The sequence below is a fragment of the Aspergillus viridinutans genome (assembly GCF_018404265.1).
Source record: "Aspergillus viridinutans IFM 47045 DNA, scaffold_8, whole genome shotgun sequence".
NCBI lineage: Eukaryota > Fungi > Ascomycota > Eurotiomycetes > Eurotiales > Aspergillaceae > Aspergillus > Aspergillus viridinutans.
This window is the reverse complement of record NW_025091224.1, coordinates 422,508-443,602: the sequence shown is the minus strand read 5'-3', so window position 1 is coordinate 443,602 and position 21,095 is coordinate 422,508. Positions and strand designations below refer to the sequence as shown.

At 46.0% G+C, this 21,095-nt stretch overlaps 7 protein-coding genes across 7 annotated transcripts; 1 reads left to right on the top strand and 6 right to left on the bottom strand.

Annotated features, from left to right (window-relative positions):
* Positions 1–10,394: 10,394 nt before the first annotated feature.
* On the bottom strand, positions 10,395–10,847 carry Aspvir_009279 (uncharacterized protein; the record flags this gene model as incomplete). Its single annotated transcript, XM_043272427.1, has 2 exons — positions 10,395–10,760; positions 10,836–10,847. 2 exons carry the CDS (start codon positions 10,845–10,847, stop codon positions 10,395–10,397), a joined length of 378 nt encoding a protein of 125 aa, XP_043128362.1.
* A 486-nt stretch (positions 10,848–11,333) lies between these two features.
* On the bottom strand, positions 11,334–12,239 carry Aspvir_009278 (uncharacterized protein; the record flags this gene model as incomplete). Its single annotated transcript, XM_043272426.1, has 2 exons — positions 11,334–11,862; positions 11,914–12,239. 2 exons carry the CDS (start codon positions 12,237–12,239, stop codon positions 11,334–11,336), a joined length of 855 nt encoding a protein of 284 aa, XP_043128361.1.
* A 244-nt stretch (positions 12,240–12,483) lies between these two features.
* On the bottom strand, positions 12,484–14,105 carry Aspvir_009277 (FAD-binding oxidoreductase; the record flags this gene model as incomplete). Its single annotated transcript, XM_043272425.1, has 4 exons — positions 12,484–12,755; positions 12,804–13,012; positions 13,062–13,756; positions 13,806–14,105. 4 exons carry the CDS (start codon positions 14,103–14,105, stop codon positions 12,484–12,486), a joined length of 1,476 nt encoding a protein of 491 aa, XP_043128360.1.
* Positions 14,106–14,784: 679 nt separating this feature from the next.
* On the top strand, positions 14,785–15,710 carry Aspvir_009276 (RTA1 domain-containing protein; the record flags this gene model as incomplete). The annotated part of the gene is made up of 3 exons (XM_043272424.1): positions 14,785–14,944; positions 14,992–15,234; positions 15,283–15,710. 3 exons carry the CDS (start codon positions 14,785–14,787, stop codon positions 15,708–15,710), a joined length of 831 nt encoding a protein of 276 aa, XP_043128359.1.
* A 212-nt stretch (positions 15,711–15,922) lies between these two features.
* On the bottom strand, positions 15,923–17,102 carry Aspvir_009275 (Zn(II)2Cys6 transcription factor domain-containing protein; the record flags this gene model as incomplete). The annotated part of the gene is made up of 2 exons (XM_043272423.1): positions 15,923–16,966; positions 17,016–17,102. The coding sequence occupies 2 exons, from the start codon at positions 17,100–17,102 to the stop codon at positions 15,923–15,925; spliced, it is 1,131 nt and encodes a 376-aa protein (XP_043128358.1).
* A 534-nt stretch (positions 17,103–17,636) lies between these two features.
* Positions 17,637–19,070, bottom strand: Aspvir_009274 (MCT family MFS transporter; the record flags this gene model as incomplete). The annotated part of the gene is made up of 3 exons (XM_043272422.1): positions 17,637–18,397; positions 18,449–18,822; positions 18,877–19,070. 3 exons carry the CDS (start codon positions 19,068–19,070, stop codon positions 17,637–17,639), a joined length of 1,329 nt encoding a protein of 442 aa, XP_043128357.1.
* Positions 19,071–19,795: 725 nt separating this feature from the next.
* Aspvir_009273 (MDR family NADPH-dependent oxidoreductase) lies at positions 19,796–20,875 on the bottom strand (the record flags this gene model as incomplete). Its single annotated transcript, XM_043272421.1, has 1 exon — positions 19,796–20,875. One exon carries the CDS (start codon positions 20,873–20,875, stop codon positions 19,796–19,798), a length of 1,080 nt encoding a protein of 359 aa, XP_043128356.1.
* Between the last annotated feature and the right edge of the window lie 220 nt (positions 20,876–21,095).

Genomic DNA, 21,095 nt, shown 5'->3' with positions numbered 1-21,095 from the left:
CTAGATTCTACCTTAATTAATTCTCCTTACTTACTTACTCATGTGACTCATCTCTCTTACTAGATTCTATCTTAATTAATTCTCCTTACTTACTTGCTCATATGGCTCATCTCTCTCACCAGATTCTATCTTTATTAAGATAGATAAGCGCGCGCGGGGGATCATAGGCCTTATAAGTAGAAGTAACACATGCCTGGTAAGCCAGCTAGCTAGCTATCCAGCTCTAACACTAATCTATATAATAATTAATAAACAGGGACCTTACTAGACCCTAAATTCTGACCTCTCTACCCCTAAGATCCATCTCCACACAGTTAAACATGTGTTAACTAGTTATTTTATTTTAATTAGTGGCTTCCTAATCAGGATTCCTATATATTAATTACTACTACTAATCAAAGGCCCCAGCACCTAGGATCTTTAGGGCCCACCCCTACTAATCAGAGGCACTAAACCCTAGACCTCTAAGATTTAGCTCTGGCTATCTGCTAATAATGACCCTTTAGGTAGAGTAGTTATCTAACTAGATTAGGGCTCCACCCCCTCTTATTAGGCTGCCTCCCTGTACTAGGTTAGGCTACTTATAGACTTTACTCTAGTATTACATACTTTTCTATACTATCTTATACTATCTTATACTTTCCACTGAGGCCTAGTTATTTTAATATTATAGCTTAGTAGCTAGCCCTAGCAGCTAGTAATAATTCTTCTATTATTAATTATTCCTTTTATTTTATAGTATACTATATAGATATTATTAAGTTTACTTAGGCTCACCCTAGCAAGTCTGCTAAGGCCCCCTGGGTTAAAGGTTTTGCTTAGTAGGCCTGTGCCCTAGTTATAAGGCTGCTAGAGAGCTAGGTCTATAGTATAGCTACTAGTGATTTTAGTTAGTAGACTAGGGCACCTAGTATAAATAGGGTAGAGATAGGTAAGCATAGCTTAGCCATCTCTTCTTCTATAACTCTCAGGGCCTAGGGGGTCTTTAACTAGACCTAGCAGGTGCTAAGTAATCTATCTTCTCCCCCTAATTATTATCTTTACTCTCCCTCCTCCTCCCCCCTAGCTGCACCCCCCTGTAATAATGAGAACTACATCTAGATCTGGTAGTATAGATATAGAAATAGCCTAGGAGCTAGCCCTTATAAGTAAACTACTATTATAGCTATTATAGGTAAGATCCAGGAGATTCTCTACTATAGTAGCCTCTCTAGCCTAGCTAGTATGTAGGTAGTAGGGGCCTAGGTGCTTTATAATAGTAATCTAGATATATATATCTACTCTATATTAGATTAGGAGTGCCTAATCTAGAATGAAAAGGCATGGCTCCAGGAGCTCCCTAAAGATAAAAATACCTATATTACTAATTACTAGTATACTATCCTAGTCTACTATATTCCTATTACCTTCCTTCCCTCCAGCACCTAGAGTGTGGTAGAGGCCCTCTAGGAGAAGATATTATACTATAATCTAGCACTCCACAGCCCCATACTATATGTGGGCTGGTGCAGGAATAATACTATAACCTAATAGTATAAGCAGAAGTCTTCCCTAGTAGTCTCCTTCTAAGATATATAGTTAGTAAACTATACTATTTAGTACTAAATCTTCCTAAATGGCACCCTGCTATATATAGAACTATTTGACCTACTCTACTAGCTCCTATAGTGTACCTAATGCCTAAATTATAGATATGCCTAGCCTATTTATATAGCTAAAAGAGTTATATATCTATATTATACTAATACCCATAATAAGAAGTTCTGTAAGGTTAAAGAGGTCCCTTCCTAATACTGCTATACTATCTACTATAGCCTCTACTAAGCTAATAGCAAGCAGTGCCCTATATACTAGTATAAACTCTAAATTTATTAAGATTAACTATAGAATTAACCCCTTTTCTTTACTAGCCTGCCCTAGCCTACTAAACCAGCCTAGCCTACTAACCTAGCCCTAAATACTAGACAGGCCTAGCTACCTACACCACTGCATAGTGCAGCTAACATAGAGCCCCCTAGGCCTGAAAGGGCTAAAATAATTAGTAGACCACTACTAAATCTAGAAGATATATGTTAACTAGCTAGCTAATCACTACTATCACTAGTTAATATATTTAAAACATACCCTTCTATAAAGGCCCCTATCTACCTATCTATCCATCTATCTATCTATCCACCCATCTACCCACCTATCTATCTAATAGTTAATATTAGCTACTATCCATCTCTGTAGCTTTAGCTAACCTATTCTATGTAAACTTACTCCTAAAGCACTTTACTAAGGAGGCCCTAGAAAGTAGCTATATATCTAGAAATAGTGCCTGTATAGTTAGTGCCTCCACTATTACCTACCTATAATACTAATTTCTATATACTAGTGCCAACGCCCCCCTAGTTAGTTAAGGCTATAACCCCTAGATAAATAGCTAACTTAGCCTCCCCACCCCTATTACTACTCTCTAATCTAGCCTAATGTGTTCCTAGTCTCTTCTTATATATATTAAGTATATTAAGCCTCTTAGCTATTTCCTATATACCTACCCTCCTAAGTAACCTTACCTGGGAAGTCCCTAAGCTACTAGGGGCCCTAAAATATAAATACAGCTATAGCTAGAGCTGTTAGTCTACTATAAGTAGCCTAGACTAGACTGGTTAAACCCAACCCAAGAACCCGAACCCAACCCGGCCCAAACCCAGGATGGGCTGGGTTGGGCCCTAGGCTACAGGGCCCATGGGCCGGTTGGGTTCTAGAATTAGAACCCATTATGGGTTTGGGTTCTAAAAACGGGTTTTAATTACAATACCTAGTAATTAGATTTCACTAGATTCTAGGCTAGTATACTATATTTATATATATAATCATATTATATATATATATATATACTAGATGCTAGTATGGTATTGAAAAATTTAATACATACTAACTAGATTAGGCAGGCGGAGAGTGATTTTTGGGTTTGGCAGAACCCAAATGGGTTGACCCCCTAGAACCCACTGGGTTATGGGCTGGGTTTGGGCCCTAGAAATCTAGAACCCGAACCCGGTGGGTTGGGTTCTAAAGATAGGGGAACCCGGCCCAACCCGTGAAAATAACCACCCTAGCCTAGACCTACTTAATACCCTAGTCTCTAAGCTAAAATACCTAAAGATATCCACTAAGATATATAATACTAAAGATAATAGAACTATATAAGCCTCTACTACTACCTTATAAGGCCTACCCACACTACTTATCTGCCTAAGCCTGCCCACTAAGCCAGCTTAGACACCTAAGATGCTATGCTAAGGGGGCCCTGTTAAGCCCCTTCTACTATAGCCCTAGTTTATAAGACCAGGGCCCCTAGTATTAATCACTAGCACTAGCATATCTAGCATTTCTAGTATATATAAATTAGCATCTAATCTAGCCTCTAGCTTAGTAAATAATTTAGTAGCTAGTTTAGTATCCACCCTAGTAAGTAGCACCTCTCTCCCCCTGTTTAACCCTAAAATACTAACCCTATTAGCTTACTAGACTGTGCCCTTCCTACTAATATCTGACCCCAACCCATCCCTAAACTCAGATAAAGCTAAGTATAATGGGTGCCTTATATACTAGAAGGCTGAAATAGGAAGTACTTAGGGTAGCTTAAGTATATATAATAGTAGTATTTACCTAGAGGAGGGATGCTAGTATATAGCCCCTAGTAGCTATAGCTAGTAGCCCCTCTATGTCCCTAAGGGCCCCTAAACCTAAGCTAGATAAAGCTAATTCTGAAGCTAAACCTAGTCTAGGGGCTGAAATAGATATCAGAATTAAGGCTAGAGTTACCCTAGCCCCTTAAGCTAACTAAACTATCTAGATACTATAATATAATATCTAGAATTCACTAGATATTAGTATAGCACCCCTCCTTCAGGACCCTTAGCTCTAGGACTATATAGTTATTACTATCTAGGAGCCCTGGGTTAATATTCATAGAGATAACCCTCTAATATACTTCCCCTAAGAGGCTGCTAATTACTTCTATATTATATAGCTAGCTATAGGGCCAGGCTAAGGACCCCCCTAGGTCTATATATATATATAGAAGACCCTGTAATAGTAGGTTACCTTTATCTCTATATATATTATCTTTACTGCCATCCAGCCAGTACTAGGCAGGCTATAGATTATAGTCTATAATATCTATAACCTACCACAGACAGCAGTAAATAAGAGGGTAATAGATCTTATTTAGGCCCTAGAGGCCATAGATCAGTAGTAGCAGGCCTCTAGTAAGCCTACAGAGCATATAGTAGTTAGGGACTTTAATATCTATAATAGCCTCTGGGCTAGCAAGGCACACTAGCTTCCCTAGGCCTAGCATAATAGCACCTATATAGAGGCCCTGAAGTAAATTATTAAGTAATACCTACTAGAGTTAGTTATCCTAGTTAGCCTTATTACCTAGCCTACCCCTACCCCTATTCCCATATGCAAACCCCTTAGCCTTCTAGATATAGCTGGCACAGATGCCTCTAATAAAGCTAACCCCAGGGCCCTTTCTGTGGAGGAGTAGGCTGCTAGATTAATAATTAATCTAATCTTTATCTTCTAGGGGCTTGTAGACTATATCTATTATATTTAGGAAGCTAACCTAGATAGTGATTTAGATTACCTCCTAATTAAAACTAAACTTAATGCCACCTTTAAGCCTAAACCCCTAAGATAATACTAAAACTAGGCTGCTATAGATACCTAGAAGTTGGCTATAGTCCTTACTATATGCCTGCCCCTATCACTCCCTGCTGAAGTAATATAGGGAGATATTAACTAGTATGTTAGTGAACTAGTTAGCACACTCACTACTATAATTAATACTATAGTGCTATAGCTCTACCTATCTTAGTATTTCTACTCTAGCTTCACTCTAGAATGCTGTGCCCTTCTCTAGGAGAAGAAGCATATCTAGCAGACTATCTCTGCATACTAAAGTAAGCACCACTGCAAGGCCCCCTTACCCCTGTGGGTATGGCTAGCTCAGGCCACCTAGGTATGTAAATAGGCTATGTAGTAGTGCTGGCATAATACTTTTTAGCAGTAAATTACTAATATTATAGATATAGATAATATATAGCGCGCCATCTACTAGATAAAGAACTAGGGCCTATACCAGGCCTACACCCCCCCTCTTCAGGACCCCTATACTAGCTTAGTTATATACAGGGCCTAGGAGAAGGCTAATCTTTTAGCCTGCTAGTTCTTCCCACCCCCCCTGCAGGCTAACCTAGATAACATCCAGGGATTTAACTACCCTAAGCTAATTAGTGTACTAGAATTTAGGGAGTATAAGGTCCACCATACCCTCTATGCTATTAAAGCTAATAAGGCCCCTAGCCTAGATGGAATCACTAACCAGGTACTATAGGCTGTCAGTTATGTACTAGTCCCTAGCCTAACTAGCCTATATAATTAATATATTCAGCTTAGCTACTACCTAGAGTACTTCTATAATGCTACCATAGTTATTCTCTGTAAGCTAGGTAAGCTAGACTACTCTATGCTAAAGGTATACTAACTAATTACCCTGCTTAATACTCTGAGCAAGCTGCTTAAGGCTCTGATTACCTCCTGGTTAAGCTATCTAGCTAAGGCCCATAGGTTGCTTCTAGATAACTATTTCAGGGGGTGTAAAGGCTAGGGCATAGAGAATGCCCTCTATATAGCCCTAGAAGCTATCTACTTAGGCTAGAAGAATAGTAAGGTTATCTCTACCCTTCTGCTAGATATCTATAGGGCCTTTAATAATACCTTATATGACTAACTTATCCATAATCTCCACACCCAAAGGGTCCTGAAGACCTATATTACCTAGCTTAGCAGCTTCCTCCAGGGCTGATCCACCTTACTAGTGCTGCCTAAATACACTATGCTAACCTAGAGAATAGAAACTAGCATCCTGTAGGGCTCCCCTCTCTCACTAATTCTCTATATCTTCTATAATGCAGGCCTAATGGGCTGGGGGGACCCTGAGTAGGGCACTAATAATATTAGATATATTAATAATATAATAATACTAGCTACTAGTAATAGTGAGCGCACTAACTATTAATAACTATATAAGTATTACTAATATAGGTGCCTCTAATAGGCCACCACCTATGCATCCTGGTTTAAGCTCTCTAAATTCTAGCTTATTCACTTCTACCCCCTGGGACAGTGAGCTTGGGGTAGTAGAGCCAAGCCATCTAGCTAAGGCAGCAGGCTAGGGGAGCTACTAGACCTAGATAATAGGTAGGTTATTAAAGCTAGCATAATAGCCTAGCTCCTTAGAGTCATTCTTAATTAATACCTAACCTTTAAGGCGCACCTTAAGTATATTAATAGCATAGTGACCTAGCACCTCTAGGCTATTAGTATACTAGGTGGCTCTAAATAGGGCCTGTAGCTCTAGGAGCTTTAGTATATCTATATAGCCTGCATCACTCTAATTATACTATATGCTGCCTCTGTATAGTATATACTACTAGTCCAGGGCTAGAAGCACCTCTATAGCTAGCAGGTAAAGGTGTTAAACTAAATCTAGTATTAGGCTAGGAAGCTAATTATAGAGGCTTTCTAAATAGTTAGCAGGGCTATATTTAATACTAAACTATACCTTACCCTAATGCTACTACTCCTCTGATAGTACTATATCTAAACCCTTATCTGAATTACTACTACTCCAGCCTATTAAATATATATTCTTAATTACTATTAATACTACTAGAACCCACTATTACACTCACTGCTAGAAGCTGCAGAGGAGGAAGTTAAATTAGTAACTAGTGTTAACCCTAGGGAGTTAGAGACTTGCTTACTATAGGCAGTACCTCCATGGTGGGAGCTACTAGAGGTAGTGATTAAGGAGATAAAGGAGTAGTTAATAATCTACTATAATATTTACTATATTGCCTACCCTAAGGCTATTTAGGTCTATACTAATGGTTCTAGCATCCATGGGCAGGTTAGCACTACTATAATGTGTCTAGACCCCCCTATCTACTAATAATACTACCTGGGAATAGATATTAAACATATAGTACTAGTTACAAAGGTTATAGGGTTAGTGCTGGCCCTGCAGCTTCTTAAGCAAGATCTGGTACTATATAATACCTAGTAGTCACTGCCTGACTATGGCTCTTGGAAGCAGGCTAAGATTTATTCTAATAATTAGGGCATACTATGCACCTTGCTCACCTTAAAGCAGGGCTCCAGCTAGTATCTGGTTTAGAAGATAGTGAACCTGCTGGATTAGTTAGATCTAGTGTTAGATATCTTATTTCATTAGCTGGTGGTGCACCATAGGGTCACTAGTAATGAGCTTGTAGACTACAAGGTAAAGGAGGTGTCTAGCTAGCAGCTAGGTGATAGAAGGGGGGGCCTGGTGCTAGTTATGATGCTAGATCATCCTATGCAGGGCCCCCTAGACACCTAGATTAAGTAATATACTAAGGAGTAATAGGAGGAGGCCTGGTAGTAGTCTAAGTATAGTAGATACCTCTAAGATCTCCTCCTAGATATTACTAAATAGTTTATTACCCTGTATGATGATCTTACCCTAGTGAAGTAAAGCATGGTGGTATAGATATATACTAGGAAGATTAGGCTAAATCACTATCTCTTAACTATTAACCAGGCTAATAACCCTCTCTGCCTGTATGGTAGGGCCCTAGAGATAACCTACCATGTGCTATTTAGCTACACCTAATATAATAACCTTCAGCGCACAGTATAGATAGAAGGGACCCCCTAAAACCTTACAGAGGCCTTGATAGAGAAATAGTATATTTAGTAGACTATATGGCTCATGCTAAGCACTAGCCAGCTAACATATCTAGCTGAAGCTACTAAGCTAGCATAGCTTAAGCTAAGCACCCCCAGCAGCACCTGGCTTCTGATAGCCCTAGCTAATAATAACTAATAAACTGTATTCATATACTATTATATACTACTAGTCACTCCTATCAGTGCAGTGCTGCCACCTGTGGCTCTAGCCTGTGTATCTATATAGCACTAGCTTACTAATCTAGTACTATTTAGTGATAGCGCCCCTAAAACCCTCACAGGCTTGGGAATCTATGGCTTTCTGAATGAGTTAGTAACTATCTTAGGGGAAGTAGGCCTGTACAGGCACCTAGGCAGGCATAAGGGCATACATAGGGAAGCAAGGTAGCTAGTGATTTTAGCCCTAGCTAAGATGGAATAATAGGGTATTAAGGTAGCAGCACTCACTGATTTTAGCCCTAGCCAGAATAGATAGATCTATAAGGGAGTCAGGGTAGCAGCACTCACTGATTTTAGCTAGGGCTGGAATAGAGGCATCCATGAGGGAATCTACAGGGGTTTAGCCTAGCCTAGGTGCCTAAGATATATATATATATTTATATGCTGATGGTGCCAGTCCGCAAGGACAGCCGCTGGTTAGATAGTCATCACTTACTAGGAGCCTCTGACATGGCCCAGCCCGGTGCCGAAACAGAGTAAGGAATCAATCAATCAATCAATCAATCATATCTCCTCTATATACTTCCTATACTCTTTTAACTAGGTAGCATGTGTGTCCCTATAGTTAATATACTTTTATAACTCCTAGTTAGCAGTGGCCTGCTGATGTGGGTAGTTATAGATCTTATAACTACCTATATAGAGGCTATAGATTATTTTATTAGAATAGATACTTCCTATATAGCTATATTATTAATAGTTAAAGCACTAGTAGATATGAGTAGACTAGTTATATAAGACTATAGTTAAGGTAGTGGAATCCTAGATAGTTTCCCTATTAAGAGCTTTATTAGTAGTCTAGGGGGTAGAAAACTTAATTATTAAGATAGAGGACTTCTTATTAGTAGGTTAATTAGTAAGCTAGATAATATAGATAATCTTTACTAAATTACCTTAGGTAAAGTAATTCTTAGTTAGTAGCTAGTTAGTTACTTATTTAGCCTCCTTAGGGTCTGCTAGGTTACTAATTAATTTAACCTAGATATTATAGATTACTATACCCTAAGTTAGTAAGTAGATAATAGCTACCTAATAGAATAACTTAGCCTATCTAGGGTAGTAATATATAATCTCTACCTACTAGATAGTCTATAAGCTAAGGCTTAAGTTACCTAACTTAAGCTAGTAGGTGGCTATAAACTTAATAAATATAAATATAGCTACTATAGCTTTCTTTAAGGTCTTTATATAGGCCTTCTTAGCCCTATTCTTTATCTCTATAGCTTTTAGATAGTGAAAGGTGCTTACTATACTAGTATCTAGTAGTTTAATAATAACCTTATAGTCCTTACTTAACTCTAAGGGGGTGGCCCCAGGGCTGCTTAAGGAACTATAGGAGGAGACTATATAGTTAGGGGGTAGGGCCCCTACTATAGTAGCTATGTAAGATTAAACCTTAGTAGATAGAGGGATAGATTAAGTAGTTAAAATATATTAAGTAGTAGTAGTGTTCTTTTTAATATTAAGAGTAATCTTATAAAGGTTAATAACTACCTTTCTCTAGTTATTACCTAGGGGGTTTTTCAGGACCTCCTTAATAATAGAATAAGTATTAGTAATTAAATTAATAAGAGGCTTTAGGATTTCTTAATTATAAATCTTTAGATAATTTAAATAGATGCTTATATCATGATGAAGGTCTAAGATATAATTATGTAGAGTTTTCTATAGTCTATTTTTACTACCTTAGGAGGCTGTCAGGGGCGGCCACCCAGGCTTTAATAATAACATAGTAATTAAGATCCTATAAGATTAGGACTAATTAATAGCAGTTATTATCATGAGAAATTAGGTGAAATTTTGGGTTGAAAGAGGCTGGTTTAGGCGAGAAATTTCAAAAATTAGTTCTGTGTTGAAGTTGTTGTTTTTTTTCTGTTTAATCAGTCATATCCAGACAGTAATGCCTGTCAATGCTACTGCTACTGATGTTACATCAGGGCCCTTGATCCGGACTTAGTTTATAGGGAAACCAGGTAGATTGCCCCCAACTCCTTTAAGCGATATTGCTAATTCCAGCTAAGCTGTCGTTCAGTTGACTCGTGCTGGCAGCAAGTTCCGATACAGCGTGGCAACTTGAACCATCAGTCTCTGCCTCGCTGTCTGGCGGTGTAGAATTTTTCCCAGCAAGTATGAATGTCTTCATTCTTTGTCGTAACATGATGATAGGGCCCTCCGAATATGAGGTCCATCCAGGGCGCACCATGTCGGTCGAGTATGCGAATGTTGAACCATGTTGGTGAGGCATTTACTGGAGTACCTAGGTCGGATAATACCAAATAAAGCAGTTGAAGAAGCTCCGTAGTTTGAGAATCATTCTTGAAGCATTACAGAATGAACGTTCCAGTCTCGCCTCGGAATACTGCTACAGTAAATCTTCCGGAAATCGCTTACTCCAGCTCGGCACAATCCTTCCTCTTTGCCTGCAAATAGGCCTCCTGACTCTGCTTCACCAGCCTCCGCCTCTCCGCAGCCTCCTCCTCACTCGGTTTTGTCGGCAGGATTCCCGGCGCCGGATGGAATAGCTCTTCTTGGCTTGTAACCTTTGTGCCGTCCACATCACGAAAGTCCTTTTTTTGGATTACCCCGGGATGGAAAAGAGCAAGAGCATTCTGGATCTGTTCCGGGTTGAGCCCGCGCGCGTCGAGGACCTCGTAGTCGGCTGAGAGGGTACGCAGGACACCGTCCTTGCCGAGGTGGGTGATTCCCTTGCCGGACGGATCGCGCTTCATGTCTTTGACGAAGTCGGGGAGGATCTGGATCAGTTAGCTTGTGTACTGGATATGTGCCTGCCGTGATAGAGCTGGTGCATGTCACAGACTGTTGCTTACCCTGCAGCCCATGTTGAGTTCAGTATAGTATCAGTATCGTAGGTTTGGTGACTGCTGTATCTCACGAACATCAATGTCTTTAATATAATTCTCAATGACCCTCGCCAAGCGAGAGGGCGAGGCTGTTGCCTGCTTTGTGAGGCTAGTAATTGGGTTGGGTGGCGACTTCAGCCTGAACGGGTTCACCAAGAGTAACCAACTAGTTATCATAGGTAGTAAGCACTAGTCTGCCTGTAATAGCACTATTCCCAGGATCAAGCACAGCCTTGTGGGTCAACTGGCCCACAGCCCTGTTATCTGTGGGTGCACTGTGGCTCTGACTAGCCCAGCGTTAGCCCCGGCGTCATGCAGTTGGCCTGGGCCCATTCCCGTTGATGCAAATGCGGTAGTGTGATCTATGACTAACTGACTGGGATGACATGACTGTTGATTCAGAAATATTGAGAGAGTCATACGCACATAGACCACTTGAAGCAGAAGTCAATGAAAGGACAAAACCTACAAAAACGCAAACATCTTAATCTCAATGCTCTGGCGAGGCTCATTATCCGTCACGGAAGGGAGCTCAAAAGCGCTATGCGCCAGGGTACACCCTCCCTCCTCCCACCTGCTGCTATCAAACTGCTTGAACACCAACGGCTCATCACGCCGCTGGTTGCTGAGATAGTACCACCGGTGATTGTTGTTGTATTGCACCTTGCTCAGCTCGTTCCAGCCCTGCGGAAAGACCAGTCGATAGGGCACGATATCCTGCGGACTGGTAGACTGCCAGTCACAGACAGCGAGGGGATCCCGATGCACAGTCTTCAGCGGCCGCCAGACGTTGATGGCCATGACTCGACCCTTTAACAGCTGCTTCAGGCGCTCTGGGTCGGAGACCTCCCTTTCGAGATGCCCAAGCGCACCTGCGACGGTAAAGTCCGTGTGCACGTCGTGCGCTGGGGCGCGGTTGTCGGCTAGTTTTGCTGCGTCGGAAGCGAAGCAGCGGATGCGGTGCACAAAGGTGATTGTTTCTTTGGCGCCGGTTCTGTTCCGGTCGGGTTAGAGAGCGAAATTGTTCTGGTAAAAGAGTACGTACATTTTACGGACAAGCTCCTCCGCCTTGGGGATAAGGGTGTCGGTGACCTTTTGCTCGTCGGTCCAGTCGTCGAGCTCCGGGACTTCGTCGTGGAAGTACTGGAATCCGTGCTTTTCAAGCGTGTACTGGTCCTCGGATCCGCGGATGTCGTGGATGAGGACGGGATGCTTCGCTTGTTGCTTTTCTGTCTCTGAGAGTTTCTGATTTCCCTCAGGTGTGGTGAAATCGATGGTGATCGGGTCGTTGCTCCCTCCCCAGTAGTTGAGCCCTGCCTGTATGTCTTGCTTTTCAGGGGGAGGATTGGTAGTTGTAGTGGTTGCGGTCATTGTGTACAGCGGTGAGAATGGAATGGGATGATGAGTGAATAGATGTATAGATTCCTTCGAGTCGGCATACAGACAGGTCTTAAACAACGTTCTAACGGCATATTTATACATCTTGACTATAGCATGACTCGAACTCATAAAGCAAAAGGTTGATCAACAGCGGACCCGAACCCGAATCCGAACCCGAGTGCCGATCGTGAGTCGTGACTATTACGCGATCGGGAAATGGCTCCCGATGTATTGACTAAAATCCAAGCTTGAACCCACCCCAGTTCAGCCTTGAAAAGGTTCCGAGAGGGTCATAGGCAGCCCGGACTGCCTTCATCCGCTGCACATTGGCTTCAGGAAACCCAGCAAACGGGTCCTGCCACTCGCCCGCATCGCCCATGTAGACAAACTCGGAGCTAATTCCTTTCTTCTTGTTAATGGCGTGCAGAGACTCGGCGAGTCGGCGCGACCAGGTTTGCACGCGGATGTCGTCGGATGCGAGATCCCAGCCTGTGCTGAACTGCCACACTGCAGCATACATTAGTCATTGCCATAGCAAGGAAACAAGAGCCGTACATATCATGGGCTGTTCGTCCAGGCCCCACACATTTCCGATTCCATTAGTCTTGGCTACTCGCGCTGCGCCTGCTGGAGAGAGGTTCATGATAAAGGTCGGGTAGAGGCCTTGCACGTCGGATATCTCATCGACCGCTCTCTTCCACGCTTGATAAATGGAGTAGAGGGTGTCGGGGAGGGGCTGCACGGTGTGGTGAGAGAACATCACACTATCATCGTCAGCATTAACATCAAGATCCAAACGGGAATGCTTCCTACCGGAACATCTGGTTCGGGGTGATGAGTCCCGAAGCAAACTGTTTCCCAGTCGTCACATTGTGTATCTTTGTCTGGCCAGGGATGGCAGTGAAATTGGCGAATTGAGAGGGAGGCCTGCTAACACCTTCCTGCACTCCGATCAGCAAAGCAGTAGACACCTTTGTCGTCGCATTGTAATTGATCGTGAAGACGCCGCCTGCCGCGATGGGATTCGGCTCGTCGAGCTTGACCAGATCACACAGCGCGGTGATATAATCACAGATGCCGGACTCGTTGTAGCTCTGGATTGTGGTACTGATCTTCGGAATTGCAAACGTCTTCAGCGTAAACTTGGTCACGATCCCAAAGTTATTCGCGCCGCCTTTCAACGCCCAGAATAGATCCGGGTGCGAGGTCGCCGATGCAACGACCTGCGTCCCGTTCCCCAGCACCACCTCGTACCGGACGACGTTGTCCATGGCGAATCCATACTTGTTGATGAAGTAATGCACGCCACCGATAAGTGTGAGGCCAGGTACGCCGATGGTCTTGAGACGGCCGCCGATAGCGATGCGTCCGTAGGGGTCGAGGGCAGAGTAGACGTCGTACCAGGTCATGCCTGGTCCGACGTCAATGGTCTCTTTGTGGACGGTGAATTGGTCCATTCCGGACAATGCAATGAGGACGCCGTTGTCGATATTGTTGGATCCGGGGAACTATCCATGTCAGTTGGTCATTATTCGGTTCAGATAGGGATCGTAGTACATTCATGTGTCCACCGCCGCGGACGGCAAAGTGCGCATCACAGTGGGTGAGGATCTTCACGGCGGTCGCAACTTCCTTAGCGGAAGTTGGGAGGAAGATACAGGATGGGTGAAGGTTATCGCGGATATCCCAGTAGCTGGTAGCCTCAACTGTATAGTTTGCAGATGTCGGAAAGAGGAGCTTGTCCGGGTAGGAGGACCCAATCTGTGCACAGGCACATTGAGTTCCTGCCACGGATACATTCCAATTAGCCGCCACCAGGCCAGCCAGAGAAAGAGTGAGGAGATGTAGAGAAGTCATTTTGATAGAACTTCGCTAGGTGCTTGTGTTGATGTTGATCAAGCTCCAGAAAACCAACGCCTTTTATAGGGACAGTAGCACCCCTGAGAGCCGTTGGTTGATGGCAAGGCTGTGCCCTGCGCTTCGTCTAGAGGCTAGATGAATAAACATCATCTCGGGTCCGGGTTCGGGTTCGTATTGTCTCGCAAAACGATCTTCAGTTGGAGGATCTGCCCTAATTTCGACGGACCTGGCCACAGAACTTAAAATAACTTTGTCCGCAGCCTTATTGCTCCGATAGGAGTCTCAGGCTGCAGTATTACCGTGGATTCATCGCCGATAGGAGCCGCTCTGCCTGAGATCGGATCGGAAAGCAGGACACCCGCTTCTCTCGTTGAATATCTTCATGCGATTGACCGGTCCGAGAATAAGGTTGCCTAGAGATTGATACCTGCGAACCTATCGGAATTGAACGGTAAAATGTGGCTATGAATTGAGTTTTGATACTCCAAAGTAGCAGGGCTGAAGCATTTCTATGTTGGGAATGCCATCGTACCCGAGTACGAACGCGAGATCAAATCGCTCGCTGTATACTGCACATAACTGATATGAAATTTCTATATAAACACCTCGAAGCTCAATGCAATGTTCTTCATCATCACAGCACAACCTCAGATCTCATCCTTGCCAAACAGACAACATGTCATCCAACAACGGATTCGTCCTCTACCACTATGAGCCCTCTCTGGCAGCAGCAATTGCCTTTTCGGTCTTGTTCAACATCACAACGCTGGCGCATGCATACCAGCGCATCAAGTCAGGGTCAAAATATATGAACCCATTCATCGTGGGTGGCTTCTGTAAGTCCTCCAGCAGTTCAATCCCAACACCAGCTGATCATCGACAGTCCAAGTCATCGGCTACGGATGCCGCGCAGCATCGCACTTCTTTAAGAATTCCACTACGCTCTACGCCATCCAGACTCTTCTGGTCCTTCTGGCACCGACGCTCTACGCAGCTTCGATCTACATGATCCTCAGCCGGACGATCCAGTTCCTCCACGCTGAGCGACTGAGTCCAGTGCCTACGAGATGGATGACCAAGGTTTTCGTTGCGGGCGATATCCTCTCTTTTATCTTGCAGGGAGCTGGTTAGTACCATCTTACCCTTTGCTAGATATTCTTTGCTGACAGCACAGGCGGCGGAGTCATGTCCGCCGGCTCGGCGAACTCCCAAGACATCGGCACGTACATCATCGTCGCCGGTCTTGGCGTTCAGCTCCTCTTCTTCGGTGTTTTTGTCCTGGCCGCTTGGATCTTCCACTTTCGATTCTCCGGTTCTCAGGAGGCGAAAACCTCTGGGAACGTGCCTTGGATGAGGAGCTGGAATGGTCTGCTCTGGGTGCTGTATCTGGTCAGCGGACTTATTCTCATCCGGAGTGCGTTTCGGATGGTGGAGTTCGCGCAGGGATTTGACGGCTATCTGATCCGGCATGAGATCTTCATGTATGTCCTCGACACGGCGCTGATGTTTGTTTTGATGGTTGTGATGAATGTGGTTCATCCTTCGGGTGTTTTGGGCAGGGTGAAAGGGGAGCTGGTGGAATGTGAGACCCTGTCGGCTTAGTGGAGATGCAGAGAGGGGAGCTTGGATGATTGGATTGTGTTTTTGATATAGTTCTGCTTTGTGATGGTGTTATATGTGATATTGGGTTGGTATTGCAGAGATAGTGTCACATTAAATATACGGAGTTTTCATCTTTATTAAGGCTCAACGTGAATCAGTCGGAAGAAACCAAGCTCTACAATGCTGGGACTCAAGCAGGCGATGAGTGATGATCAAGGCCGCCAGCCCAGTTGCTCCATCGGCCACTGGATCCAAGTGCGGTGCTCCTTGTCCAGCAACCCATGGATCCGAGAAAGTAAATGCACACTCCACCCCTCCAGCCACCACATCCACTCCAGCCGCCGGAGCAAGGGACAGAAGTACCCAAATATCACCAACGCCACATACCGCTGCTCCCGAAGGAACATCAAAAACTCCTCCGACACCAGCAGCAGCCAGACGAAGACATCCCCCGTCTCCCAGACCCCGGTATCCGACCAGAGCGCATACGAAACCCTCATTTCCTGTATTGCTCCCAGGTAAATCTGTAATTCCTGCTGGTCTTTGACCTCCTCCCGGACCAACTCCTCCAAATCGTTCATGAAGGGTTGCCCCTGGGTAGAGAGGGTGCTGCGGTAGTCCGATCGGCGCTGTCGAATATTCAGCAACGCCGCCAATGGCCCCGATCGGAGTTCCTCCTGCGCATATTCGACTATTGTCCCCGTTCCGCGGAAGAGGAGCAGCCACTCGGAGATTCTCCCTTGCTGGAAGAGAAGCAGGTCCTCGAGTTTGCGGGGCTTGGCGCAGGAGAAGAAGCTAGTAAGGATGGAGAACAGGAAGACCGCTGAGCTGTTCTCGTTTATGAGCTGCGTCATGTTTGAGGTCACAAACTTCAAGGCCACACTGTGATGGGCTTCTGCCTGAGACACGTAGAGTTGCCGTTGCGCTGGTCTGAGGTAGGCCATGTGGAGGGCTGATATGGCTAGCATCGCACGCAGCGTGTAGTGGGCGGCAAATCCGATCTGCGGTGCATCAATTCGCCAGAAGGTTTGTATCGCTGCATGTTGAGAGAATGTGTAGGCCGTCGAGGTAGAGAAATGATGCAGGAGCTCCAGATCGTGCACTGCGAGGTCTGAAGGTCCGCAGCTGCTCAGGTTGGAGGCCTGCGGGGATGTTTCTTGACCTTGTGCAAGAGGACTTCCTCCGCTTGGGAGAGAATATGTGCAGTCTACTGCGTGTTTGCTGCAATTTCTACAGGTCGGCTTGACTTCATCACACTGTATGCCGAATTAGTTGGGTACGATGAAGTTGTTGAAGTTATAATACTTTGATCTTCCTGGCCTTGCATTGCTGGCAGCCATGCCGCGATTTGCGGTGTGTCCGACGCCCTCTCATGGACATTGTACTGGTCATGGTGCTAATACTCTCCTGTTATAATGTAGATGAAAATCAACTGGACAAGGGATAGAGTTCAGCTGAAGGAATGGATGGAATCACGAGGCTGAATGTCCCTGCGCGAGAGCGGTGGCAAGCAGCAGTATCCAGGCACGTGATCAGTGAACCCTAACCCCAATCCAATCCCTGTCGTTGTCTCAGCAGAAGATAATTGGATAGGATAAAATTGGTCTTTAAGGAATTCATATTAGAGCTCAGTCTGTCTGTTTTGATAATAATATTCGACGTTTGAATACGATCTGGCATTCGAATCGTTGGACAATGTGGAACGGAGAGGATATATATCCTGGAGTACCTCTCATATAAATATTCCGGTTAGTCTATCAATATCTAACTAGCTTGATATTAAGGATGAATAAAGAGGAGTCATGCACCCCAGCCAAGTGCTGTAAACGGAACTCTTTTATGACTGAGTAGTGTAAAGTCTTTGAGAGCAATGGATCATATGCCAGTGTTTCAAACTTCCACCACCATCCACTAGCCATCCCCAGACTAATACTTCCCCCTCTCTCCATCCCTCCACTTCAACATCCTCAACCAGATAAAAGCCGCTGCTCCCGCCGTGACCATGACCGCGCTGAACAGCTCCGCCTTCCAAAACACCCCCCGCTCCAAATCCAACAGCGCCCCAGCAATCGGATTGCCAATCAACAGCCCCAACCCGGCAAACGTAAAGCACATGCCCATCCGTGTCCCAACAATACTCATATTCGGGCTCAACCGGGCCACAACAGTCGGCGGTAACGAGACAATCGCCCCAGAGGCAAACCCATACAGACATGCAAACACGATCGTCCCCGCAATGTTCTTGATTCCCATCCAGGCGTACGCGAGAATCGCCGCGCTCAGACCCATGGGGATGATGGTGTTGAGGGAGCCGAACCGGTCTGCCACCAGGCCTGGGGTAATACGACCAAAGACGGACGTGGCGTTGAGAATGGCGATTATGTAGAAGGCTAGGTCGTCGGTTGAGTGGAGGATAGAGGACATGTAGGAGGGAAGGTAGAAGAATGGGAAGTAGAGGCCGACGAAGGCGCAGAACAGACCGAAGCTGAAGATCAGGAAGGGGGCTTCTTTGAAGGCAGAAAGGTCGAGGAGGGATCGGGCTTGCTTGGGAGGGGGCAGTCGCATGCGCATCACGGCAAGGGAGATGCACAGTCCGCCTAGAGCGATGAAGCCGATGATACGGGTGGTCCAGCCGAAGCCGACGGAGTCGATGAGGTTGCGGAAGATGATGGGGTATATCACGGAGCCTACATTGGTCAGTATGTTTACGTTTAGTGCAAGCGGAGAACGAGACGTACCAATGCTTCCCCCCGACGCGGTGATGCCCGTCGCCACGGCCCGCCGCGTGGTAAAGTAAGTAGCCACGATGGCGATGCTAGGCAGGAACAGGAACGCACAGCCGATTCCGACAGCGACTCCATGAGCCAGAAAGACTTGGTAGTACTGGCTTGACAGGGAAGTCATCATCAGACCGAAAACGACCAGAAATGAGCCCACGGCTATCATGCTCTTGAGGTACCCCTTGTCGAAGACTGGACCGGCAACGACTCCAACCAGGAACAGGAGGAAGCCCTGGACGGTGCCGATCCAGGAGATGGACGAGGGCGAGTGACCATGCAAGAGATCCGTTTCATAGTAGGTCTGGTACACGCCAAAGGTGTTGACCACGCCCCTGGATATCGGTTAGTGAGCACAAATATCAACAAAGTATAGCTTCGTGGCTTACCATGAGTTGAAGAAGAGGAAAAAGGCTCCGGCAACCTGGAGCCATGCTATCCACCCTCCATTTGGAGGTGGAGGGGGAGTCTGCGTCTCCTGCGCTTTCTCTACTTGGGTCTCCTCAACAGGCAGCGTGGAGGGAGGAGACGACCCTTCACTGCTATTATCCGGAGTAGCAGGAGCAGTAGCAGTAGCAGTCATGATGAAAGTAGAGACTGATCGCCGACTGAGTTGAGAGGATAGCCGTCAGCCTAATGTTGGATAGACTCATTTCCCCTCAAATAGACAGGAACCAGCCCTCTATATGGCTTTGACAACAAGCATACACGGCGAACAGATGTGATACCACCACACAACCTGATTAATAATGCAACGGCGTGATCTGCGGGTTAGCCGACACTACACCTAAATGGTGCAATAATAGTTCTTTATTAGTATGATTCCATGATTCTATCCATTTCCATGCAGGGATGCGGCGCGCATCTGCTTCCCGCCAGCACGCCAGATTGGCCGATCTTCCTGTCTGGGCGTGGCCTTAACTCGTATTGGCCCTATCCGATCAGCCATGAATAATCATGATGAAACGCAGGATTCACCCGTCAGCGGTCAGCGCCATCCCGAGCTGGCGTCCAGTGATAAAGGTCCTGCGAAATCCTTCGCATCCTTCCCTTCAATCATTCTGTCTCGTGGCTGCACACCTCCTCTTGGCCCCTCAGCCACGCTGTAATACACCCCAGAACGGGGAGCTAGACCGCTACAGAGTCCTTCAAGCATCTTCAGAAAATGAGCTAATGGGCGTTTCTATTACTCTACGGAGTACGTTTGACATCATTTTCATCCAGGAAATGATAATATTGCAGATCTTCATCACAGCGTGCATTGATCTAACTCTAACGAGTAAGCGACTGCTCAGGTGTGGCAACTGACTACTGTTCAAACACCAAAATCTTCTTGCGCTCGCCTACTTGGCCCCTCTCATGGCGCTCCAGCACCTCCTGCAACTTGCGTTCGAGACCCTGTTCACCTCGCCTCCACCGCACATACTCCACGGCTGGGGCCTTTAGCGTCCCCTCCATGAATAACCGCGCAAACCATTCCAATAGGGCCGTCTGATGGAACGGCGATCGTCGGCCAAGACAATCGCTGAGCCGAAATGCCTTGAGAGTGACGTTGCGTTGCCACAGGAACTGCCGCAGGTTACCTTCGGGGCCGGATGGCGCTACCCCCAGGAAGCCAGCCGTGACGAGTGTGGCTCCGGGGGCCAAAAACGACGCCATCAGCCGCGCCAGTGCGTCATCAGACACAAAGTCGATAGCGAGGCTGACACGCTTGCCCGCGAGCAGCTCCGCGCCGGAGACCTTGAGCTCGTCAACGGTCAGGACAAGCGATGCGCCGTGCGAGCGCAGCGAGCGTTTGGTGCGCTCGAGTTCCTCATCGGTACCGCGGTCGCGAATCACGCTGATGACATTGACACCCTGCAGGTGCGCCAATTGACTCACGTAATGGCTCACCGTGCCTGTCGCCGCGTTCTGGATGATCCAGTCGCCGGGCTCGAGGGCGGAATAGTCCCGCAGCAGAAAGTAGGCCGGTGCCACCCCCATGCGTAGGATACACGCGAGCCGGGGATCCAGTTCCGACGGAACCCGCAGCACGTCGTTCTCGTCAAGCACGGCGTGCGTGCGCCAGGACCCGCGGCAGTGGGTCCGCAGGAGCACCGTGTCCCCGACATGGAACTGGGTCACTGCCGATCCCGTCTTGAGGATGCGGGCCGCACCATCTGAGCCCGGAATGGGCCGTTGCTCGCCGTCGGCGGCGCCAACGTGGTTCTGTGGTTTGACGGGATATTTTCCGTGCAACACCAGAAAGTCGAGGGGATTGATGGGTGCCGCAAGGAACTCCACTACCACCTGGTTAGGGCCGCAGTCCGCAGGCGTAGGGATTGAAAGAAGACGGATGTCTTTGACGGGTTCCGCGGAGCCGTACGCAAATACAAGAGATTGAGCCATGATGTAACAGGAGTCAAGGATAGCACTCTAAGTTGGATGTTGATTGGTTGCGAAGGCAATGGTGATGCTTGCAGATGTCCAGCGTTGTATATGGGAGCCATTTATAGCCAGTCGACGGACAAATTCTGCTAGAGCCACCATCGTCAAAGCATAACGTATGGAGATATTCGTAGAATATTTTCGAATCGTCAGCGGCTGTAAGACGAGAATCAGACCCGTC